The sequence below is a fragment of the Fukomys damarensis genome, unplaced genomic scaffold (genome assembly GCF_012274545.1).
Source record: "Fukomys damarensis isolate Sample0158 unplaced genomic scaffold, DMR_v1.0_HiC HiC_scaffold_17, whole genome shotgun sequence".
NCBI classification, from domain to species: domain Eukaryota; kingdom Metazoa; phylum Chordata; class Mammalia; order Rodentia; family Bathyergidae; genus Fukomys; species Fukomys damarensis.
The window spans coordinates 40,461,574-40,471,811 of record NW_022900929.1 but is presented as its reverse complement, the minus strand read 5'-3'; the positions used below and the strand labels follow the sequence as shown (position 1 = coordinate 40,471,811).

Sequence of the window (10,238 nt, the reverse complement as noted above, 5' to 3'; positions counted from 1 at the left end):
AAAAAAAAAAAAAAAAAAAGATCTCATTGTCTCAATTGATTTGAAAAGTCTGTTTTTTTTCAAGACCTGAATGTGTGGTGTTTGCTTCACACTATTCTATTGCTTTTGGCTTCTCTGAAACCTTGCATAAAACTCCCTTTCCGTGCTAGGAAGGGAAGGTTGAAGGATCTAAGTCTATTCCATCATCCAGTCAGTTACTGGAGAGCCAAATACCTGTTTTTTTTCAAGACCTGAATGTGTGGTGTTTGCTTCACACTATTCTATTGCTTTTGGCTTCTCTGAACCCTTGCATAAAACTCCCTTTCCGTGCTAGGTAGGGAAGGTTGAAGGATCTAAGTCTATTCCATCATCCAGTCAGTTACTGGAGAGCCAAATCCCTCCCTCAGTCCAATCATATCCCAAGATGAAATGGAAGGTGAGGGGCCATACTCTAGGTATAAACCAGCACCCCAACCCCCAGAAATTGAATTTTGGTCCACTTTGATTCTCTTTTTATTTCACTGGCCACAGAAGACTATCTTTTGCTCTTGCATCAGGAAACCCACTACACAAACACTTTCTCCTAAGCTTGCTTTTTTTTTTTTTTTTTTTTTTGGTGTTTTAAGATAGGGCCTCAGTATGTAGTTGAGACTGACCTGGAACTTACTATGTAGCCCAGGCTGGTCTTAAACTCACAGCGATCCTCCTGCCTCAGCATCCCAAGTGCTGGGATTACAGACGTGCGCCACCACCCCCAGCTCTAAGTTTGCTTGTTTAGAAATCCATTCTCACTGGCATAATTTGAATACTATTTCCCATAAAGCTGTTTAAATATCTAAAGTAACTATAAAAGGTAGCATTCTGAATAGTTAAAAGTCTTGATTTTTCTGTTAAAGGTTATGCATTTTAATATGATCATTGGGTTGATTTATGTAAAGCTGTATATTTTTCATTTTCTCAATTTTGTCATTGTAGTGATGTATGGGCATATTTTAAAATCATGTTTGCCATAAATAATAAAGTCAGAGTCCCAAAGAAATTTTAATTTATTTCCCTATTTTTAACCCTAAGCTTTTCATTATTATTTTGTTTGAGATCCTATGTTTAGCTGTTATGAATTTAATACATATAATTTAAGATTTCACCTTAAAGGTAAAATTTAAGTAGATAAATCATTTTTAGAAAAAGTTTAAGGGTGGACATTATAAAGTCACAATATAGACAATAACATAAAATATACACTCTCTCTAAAATAATAATGATCTCTCTAAAAGTTGTGTTTTACATTTTAGTTTGCTTATAGCATTTTTCTCTAATAGCAAGATAAAATAAAAATAAAGAAATGATTCATAAAATAGTATACAACACGGAATGGAAACATGTCTCTAAGATTCTATATTAAGAAAAAAATGAAGCATTAAAATAAAATTAAATTCAAAAGTTCTTAATACAAAAGAATTCATACAGGCTGTAGCATTTAACTGAAGAAATGTGCATGGGATGCAACAGAACATGGTATATGAGACAGCTGAAGAGATGATACCAAACTCTGTGCCTGAGATACTAGATGGGAAGCAGTTGTGCTATATAATAAGACCAGGAAAACAATAAATTTGGAAGAGTGAATAAGTTTACATTTTGTATGAGAAATAGTTCTAATTGAGGCCATATATAAATTATTAAGGTGTAATGATAAAAACAAAAAACAACTAAAAAATTGAACTAAATAAAAGCTCTGAGCTAAATAAAACAAATAGAAGTTTTAAGAATGAAATAAGTTGTGAGATATGTTCATAAATATGGAGATTAAATATTGTCAAGATGAATGTAAACTTGTACTGCAAACATACTAAGAATTTTTTTAAAAAGCAGTTCATTTGAATGAAAAAACTAATTTAGTATCAATTTTATTAGATACACTTGAACTGTACAATAATATTTTTGGATCAGTAATTTGAGAATACAAAAGTCTGTGGTATAAAAAATGAGCAATGAAGATCAACTAAATCTTACATACAAATTAAAAAAAACAGATGAAAGAAAAAAATATTATCAATAAGTCAGGTGTTCCCATCTTGATCTAGAGATTCAATGAAATTCCAATAAAAATCTGAGCAAGATTTTTTTTTGATAATTAAAAAAATGACTAACACTGATATGAGGAAGCAATAACATAAAACTGCAAAATGTGTTAGCAGAGAGACAGCATTTGACTTTAAAGCTCATTATAAACCTAAAATAATCAAAATGTGGTATTTGCAAAATAAAAGACAAACATATCAAGAGAACAAAGCAAAGAGATTTGAAATACATCATTCAAATATACAAAAGAAAAAGGCAATACAATGGAGACAAGATACTCTTCCTAATAAATGGTACTAGAACTGTTATCTATACAGAAAAAGAAAGGACTTACACATCTTTAAAATTTTTTAAAATTAATTTTATTCGTACATTTAAGATATACAATGTAATGACTTTTATCACTGGAAATTTATACCTTCACATATCTTAAAAAATTCAAAATACGTTATAGATGTAAGTGTAAAACACAATCATCAACTCCTAGAAAATATGATAAAATCTAAATAGCCTTGAGTCTGAGTATGACTTTTTTTTTTTGGTGGTGGTATCAGGGATTGAACTCAGGACGTTGTGCTTGCAAGGCAGGCATGGTGCCACTGAGCTAAATCTCCGACCCTGGGTATGGCTTTTTAGATAGAAGACTAAACAGATTAAAATTTAAAACTTCTGCTCTATGAAAAACACTAATGGGAAGATGAGATAACATTTACAGAGTAAGAGAAAATATTTGCACAAGGTATCCTATATGGTGGTCAAGCTTAATTTGTCAGTTTGATTGACTTGGGAGCTGCCCAGGGGATTGGTGGTGCACACTTCTAAGTGTGTCTGATTGGATAATAGAGGTCTTATCTTGATACTCTATTTGGTTCCTTCTCCTTCCTTTCTGGCACCATTCCCTGGCTCTGCTTTCTGGTTGTCATGAAACTGCACAGCTTAGTGTCAAACCCTTCTATCCTCCCTGATGGTTCTGGCTTGGAATGAATCATGGACTGAATCACTGGAAACTGTAAGCTAAACTAAAGATTCCCACCTTTAAATTGTGGATGTTGGCTATTGTATCACAGCAGCATAACAACTGACTGATACATTTAATAAAGAACTGTTACTCAAAAAATACATGGACTCTTAAAGGTAAATAATTAAAATTTTTTAAATGGGCGAAAGATGTAAAGATAAATTTCATTGCAGAAAATTTATGTATCGCATATAAACATGAAAACATGCTCAACATCAGAAATCTTTAGGAGACTCTATAAAGTAAAATACTGAGAGATCAAAAAGTCCAAAACATAGATAAAACCCAATGCTCATTAATTGTTGGCAGGAATACAAAGTAACACATCTACTATGGAAGACAGTTTGACAGTTTCTTTACAAACTAGACATTCCTTACCTCTCTTTTTCAATCCAGTATTCATGTTTTTGGTATATATACAAATGAACTGGAAATTTACACTCACAGTAAAACTCTATACATGGATGTTTATAGTAATGTTATTCATAAGTGCAAAAAATGGAAGCAACTTAGATATTCTTTGGGAAGTTAATGGATAAAATAAATTTTGGTATATACAGACAATGGAATATTATTTAGCATCAAAAAGAAATGAGCTTCAGATGATGAATTTAACTGTTTGACTGCTGAATGATACAAACGAACTAAAATAATTTTGACAGTTGGAGGTAGCTATTAAGTCTGCACAGTAAATTTATATTTACTGGAAATACTTTGTGTGCTTCTCAATCTTTTATTTTGTAATTTCTCTTTAGGAAATGAATAAGAATTCATGTGCATGTTTAGAGAAGGTGTCATCAACACAGATTCTTCTACCCTAAGTGCTCCTAAAGTGTAAAGTGCTAGAAGGAATTTGGATATAAGATAAGATCCCAGGGCAGATAGGATGACTGGATTAAGCAACAGTTCTTTGAAAAAGCACTACCTTGAAGACAAAGAAGGAATCACATTCCTTAAATAAAAATTTATTTAATTAAAAAAAAAGAAATGATGCATCAGACCATACATAATAAGACACAGGGGAACCTAAATGCATATTAACAAGTGAAACAAGCTTATGTGAAAAGGCTATAAAGTGTATTATTTCAAGTACTTGCCATTTTATGCAATTAAATTATGGTGAGAGTAAAAAGATCGATGGTTACCAGGAAATACAGGGAAAGGAGGGATGAAAATGGTGGAACATATATCATTAGACATTTGTTGAAACCCATATGGCATAAAACACATGTGTGAACATAATGCAAACTACGGACTTTGAGTGATAATTTATCAAAATAGGTTCATCAGCTGTAACAAATATACTACTCGGGCAGGATGTTGACAGTGGAGTAGGATATGCTTGTGCAGAGGTAGGCAGTATATATAGGAACTCTACTTCCTGCTCAATTTTGCTGTGAAATGAAATGTATTCTAGAAAAAAAAGGATCCATTTAAAAAAAAGTTTTCTAAGATCAGCATAATATTTGAAAGTTGCATTTTTAAAATCAATCATAAAATAACCAGTTATGATCATCATCCTGATTGTTCAGTTATGCTGAAACTCTAGAATGATGAATATATTCAAAACAAAAATGATAAATCACTTTGATGACAACTATCAGAATCAATTTATTGACTATATAAACTGCTTTTTCACCTTCATTTTCAGATGTTTCTGCATTATGACCTATTCAGCAGGGATGGGAAAACAAAAGAAAAGAAGGAAAAGACACTAACGTGGCAATGAAATGTTACAGAAATGGAGATAAAGGAAAAAGAAGAAAAGATACATATTTTTCCTTCTATGACATAGAGATCATAGTAAGATGTGTTAAAAAAGAGAAAGCAAATCCTGAGGAAATAGGCAGTCAATGAAATTTTTCCAATTAACAATTCCACCAATTTCTTCTGAAAACAAGTATATTTTTTGAGCCATAAAAATGTAGGAAAAAGCTGTTCAAAAATGACAAACTGGCATGTATTTTTTAAAGAAATGATAGTTTAGTCTACAATATTCTAAAATGCTTTTCAAGAATTGTGTATAGAGCTACATGTTTTGTACTTGTCAGACACTGTAGACACCTAAAAGAAAAAAAAAAGAAGAAAAATGTACCATATGTATTCAATGTCAGTGAATATTCTACGTTATAGATATAACACTACTATTTGCAATAAGGACTAAGAGAACAATGCAATGTGAAAAAAAGGTAGACAGTGATGTATTCAAGTAGACTTGAACATATAATGGGAGGAATGTCTAAATATGAATTCAATGGTTTTGACTTTCTGTGTGTTACATGGTAGAAAAGTAGAACAGATCTAGTGGCTCTTTTTATCGAGTCTGAAAGATGTTTGGATAGTGTTAACTTCATTCTCTTGAGGATTATCAGCTTTTGATAAAGGCCCACCAATAATAATCTTCCTGCTGAATTCACTGAGCAATTTACAGTTCTGTTCACTATCATTTTTCTGGAGAACTGGCACCATTAAAAATTTCCTAATGTGGAGGATTTCATATTGAGATTTTTGAGGGTTCCGCTGTTTTCTTACTTTTGCCAAAACATTCATTAGTTCTCCTGATTTTTCAGATTCCCTATCAGATCCATGTAATTTTGAGTGTGCCTCAAGGATTAGGGAAAAAACACCAAACATGGAAGACTTTCCACAATCTTTTTCTGTCACCACTCTCATTTCCTCATATAATTTCAGCTATTATTTCCATGACGATAAATATAAAATAGTATGTCAAGGATCAATTTTTTTAGTCAATAGACCTAATACAGATCTTTACCTATTCAGTAAGATGTATTTAAAGTGACATTTTTGCAGTATCCTATCATCATTTTATTTAAAATAAAACTCCTTCCTGCATTTTGCCTTTCTTTCTTTTGTACCTGTTTAGCTTGGAATTATTAGAAAAGCCTATTTCTATTTGTTTGCCTCTTAAACTTTGCATAATGAAGCCCAAATGCTTGTGAACAATAATCTAATACTTGGGATCTTATTATTTTACATTTGGTTTTATATTATTTTTTCTCTTCTCAATATTTGTTTTTATTATTCCCTTTCAACATCAACAAACTTTTTATGAATGTAATGTCTTTTGTACCATAAGGAACTCAAAGTACAGCATTTGTAAAATTCTTTGTTATTGACTGAAAAGCTGAAAAAAATCACTAGAGATAAAATCAACTGTTTTTATCCTGTCTTCTATTGTTATACAGTTATATATACATGGCCAAAACATGAACCTCAATTTTCTATAAAAATCAAAGTGAATCTTAGATGTACTTGCCTTGTCCTCCAAGTGCAATTCTAAAAAGCGTAGATAAGCCACTGGTGCAAATGCATCAGCTGAATGTATGACTATTTCTGAGGAATCCCTGAAACAGAAACAATTTATATTTCAGTTATTTACTGTATAAACTGTAGCTACTGATAGAAGACACCAAAAAAAAAAAAACCCAAAAAACTCTGTATTCATTTCCATGGTGATAAATTATGTGGGTAATCATGTATTTTTAATAACCCAATATTTAATTGCGTAAAAAGATAAAAAATACTTTTAAGAATAATAACATAATGAAGCTTTTTATCTTTATGTGGACAAAATTCAACTTTTAGGTTCTCTCAAAGCTCTCTGAACAATTTTGAGACAAACTTGTTCAATTTCACTTTCACAAATCCACTGGGCATGGGCTAAACATTAAACATTAATCCTTTATCTTCAATATTCTTTTCATTTTTAAGAGGTAATTCATTCAGTGTTTCACACAGAAATCTCAATTATCCTTCACAAAAGCAGTACTGGTGATGGTTTTAAGCTCTAGCTGAACTCTTCACATTGCAATATCATTGCTATTAAAATTGATTGTCTGACATGGTAATTACTACATTCAGGTAAAATGGTATGAACTTCTTGGTGGCATCATATGGATATATGTAAATTAACATAACTTTTTATCAAAGATATCCTGGAAAGCACATATGAATAACTGAGTTTATGAGTGAAGTCCTAATAACCAATTATTTTTATTGTTATTTATTTAAAAAGCAATAATGCTTTGTATTTCAACTAAAAATTAAAAAATAGAAATTTATTTCTACTTAATGCCTCAGGAAATAAGTTCCACTGTTTGTATTAATAATGCATTGCAGTATAGGGAAAACAAATTCTTACTCTGACTCTGCCACTAATAAAAAAACATTCTTGCTTATTTTTGTGCTGAAAATCACTTAATGAAAATAGAAATCTTAAAATTCTGATTTTAAAATACTAAATTTTCATAATCAAAATGTTACTTTCTACTTGAAAGACATAAGATTAAAAGAGCATGTTTGATGATTAAAATAAAAAACAATTTTCATTCGTTCAGTATGAAATATGCATCTTGTTAATGATTAGAAAAATAACATTTAAAAGGATTTGATATTATAAGGAAAGCAACTTATAAAACAATAGAATCATTAAAGAGCTAGGGTTCTGATGAAAAGATTTGACTTGTCTTCACAGGTGACATCAACCAACAGATGCTTCCAGGTATGAGGAGAAAAAGAAAAACAAAATGCAGCAGAGGTCCTCTTGTTTGCAATCATCTGATACTCTGGCTTGAACCCTGCACAGTTTGTTTCCTTTAATTTGTTATTTCTCCTTTTCTTCAGAGTTGCTTGCTCTGGTCAAATCCTGTCTGTGTAATAAGGTTCAAACCTCATTTCTTGTTTATGATGTCACTCTTAGATTAATTTCAATTCTTCTGTTCCTGACCCCAGCCTTAGAAAACAATATTGGGCCTAAGTGATGCCTAATGTAAGTAGCTTGCTTTTGATGTCCTTGAAAATGGAGTGTATCAAAACAGTAAATAACCTGAACCAATACTATTTCAGCAGAAAGGGTTTCAGGTCTTCCCTTCTCATATAAGCTATTCTCAGTAAAAGGATGACATAGCTTACATTCAGAATCAAGAGTATTACTTAGAGAGAAAATATACACACACACATACACACATATATATATATATACGTATATATGTATATATGTGTGTATGTGTGTGTGTATATATATATATGTATATATATAAAATGAACACCCAATGAAGGAGACTGTGATATTTTTAAGGTTCTATTAAACTCTTAACTTCTAACAAACATCATTCACTTAAAAAAGCAAGAGTCAATTGAGAAATTAAATATGAAAGCAACTATTTTCAGTTTCAAACAGAATAATGCAACTGATATTCTTCCTTTCTTTTTCTAAATCATCACCTAAAAACTGAGTCTGGTCTGAGGCTCTCATTACACTAGGCTCTTGGGACTGTGATACCTTCCTCTACCTCTTACCTCAAAAGAAACATTCTCGTATTATCTTTTGAGATTACCTTTGTTCTCACCTCTCCTCTGGGGCGGGCACCTGTGCTAGGTTGGTGTTGAGACACTGTTTACTTTTTCTGTTCAAACATATGATCCCTATATTCACTAAGACAAACACAGATATTCTCTGTGGGTGCATACTACCCTCAAGACATGTCAAATGTTATTTCTAGGAAGTGTGCCCTGACATCCACAGACAGTACTAGTTTTCTCCTTTGCATGCTTCAGTACATTTACAGCTCTCTCTCTTATAACACATCTACTATACAGTTTTATTTAGTTTTGTTTGCCTATCCCTGTCTATCCCACCCAACACCTGCCTTAACACAGAATACAATACCTGGTAGCCATTAGACAAATGTGTAGCCAAGCTTTGTTAAATATCCTCACATTTACACATCAACTACCAAAACAATCAGAAATTCACACCGATTTTTCAATTTCCTATCTTCATATGAACAGTGTTTCCTTCATGTATAATTCATATATAAATATTTATGTATACATATAGATCAGTACCACCATATAATACCCCTAGAATAATAAAAATAAAAGGTAATATGTCTAAAAGTTAAATACAAGAAAAATAGGTCCTAAGTTCAAACAAATTCCTGAGATATATATAGAAATTGATGTGAGTACTTGCTTCATCCTCAAAGTGAAATGCAACTTTCCAGTACTCTGTACTGAGCCTGACTTGAATAGGTAGGAAATGAACAGGTTGGAAAAATGGAAAATGAGTGCATAGTATTTAAACAATGGGACTTAGTCCTTCTTGATTACTTCATTCATTCTAGTTCTTCCATACATCTATCCATACATAGCAACTTTGAAGAAACAGTATTATAATTTCCCTTTGTTCAAAGGTAACTAGGGTTGTCTCAAATACTGACATTAAAAATAAGTATTTATCAGTGCAGAAAAGATGATAACTGTCATTAACAACTTAAGGATTTCAGTTCTTGCTTACACATCAACACACACAAGCAAGAAAGTTTTTTTATTTGAGACCCTACAATTGTCTTGCATTCATTCTTTTCTTTTAAATGCTAGGCTACAATTCTGTTATACTCATCTTTCCTACAAGACTTTTAAAAGGTTAACTGGAACTTAATTCAAGCATAATGTCACAATAAACTTCTAGAACTATCTCAATCTCTCTTAATTACTACACAAAATATTCAATCCATGTTTTAAAAATTCTTAATTACAATCAAATAATTTTGGATATAAAAACTTTTCTCAGGCTCAGATCCATGCAATTAGGAATGAAAAAGGCGAAGTCACAACAGATCCGAAAGAAATCCACTCATCTTTCCTAAGACTTTTAAAAGGTTAACTGGAACTTAATTCAAGCATAATGTCACAATAAACTTCTAGAACTATCTCAATCTCTCTTAATTACTACACAAAATATTCAATCCATGTTTTAAAAATTCTTAATTACAATATAATAATTTTGGATATAAAAACTTTTCTCAGGCTCAGATCCATGCAATTAGGAATGAAAAAGGCGAAGTCACAACAGATCCGAAAGAAATCCAGAGGATCATGAACACCTACTTTGAGAACCTGTACTCTAATAAAATGGAAAACACAGAAGAAATGGACAGATTTCTAGATACTTATGAATTACCAAAGTTGAACGAAGAAGATAAAAACATTTTAAACACCCCAATCACAATCAGTGAAATTGAAAATGTAATTAAAAACTTACCAACAAAGAAAAGCCCAGGCCCTGATGGATTCACTGCTGAATTTTACAAGACATTTAGAGAAGAACTACTACCATTACTCTTCAAACTTTTCA

At 31.5% G+C, this 10,238-nt stretch overlaps 1 protein-coding gene and 1 non-coding gene across 2 annotated transcripts in view; one reads left to right on the top strand and one right to left on the bottom strand.

Annotated features, from left to right (window-relative positions):
• The first annotated feature begins 3,675 nt into the window (after window positions 1–3,675).
• Window positions 3,676–3,743, top strand: LOC117286646. The gene has a single exon (XR_004517804.1). It is a non-coding gene; the product is annotated as a small nucleolar RNA SNORD5 (small nucleolar RNA).
• Window positions 3,744–4,973: 1,230 nt separating this feature from the next.
• The window catches only part of Dph6 (diphthamine biosynthesis 6), a 157,045-nt gene continuing 151,780 nt past the window's right edge, over window positions 4,974–10,238 (bottom strand). Inside the window, exons 9-10 of the mRNA XM_010624627.3 lie at window positions 6,357–6,444; window positions 4,974–5,143 (exon numbers count right to left, since the gene is read on the bottom strand). Of these exons, the coding sequence (XP_010622929.2) occupies window positions 5,090–5,143; window positions 6,357–6,444 (142 nt within the window). The 3' untranslated portion in view covers window positions 4,974–5,089. The remainder of the gene's footprint in view (window positions 5,144–6,356; window positions 6,445–10,238) is intronic.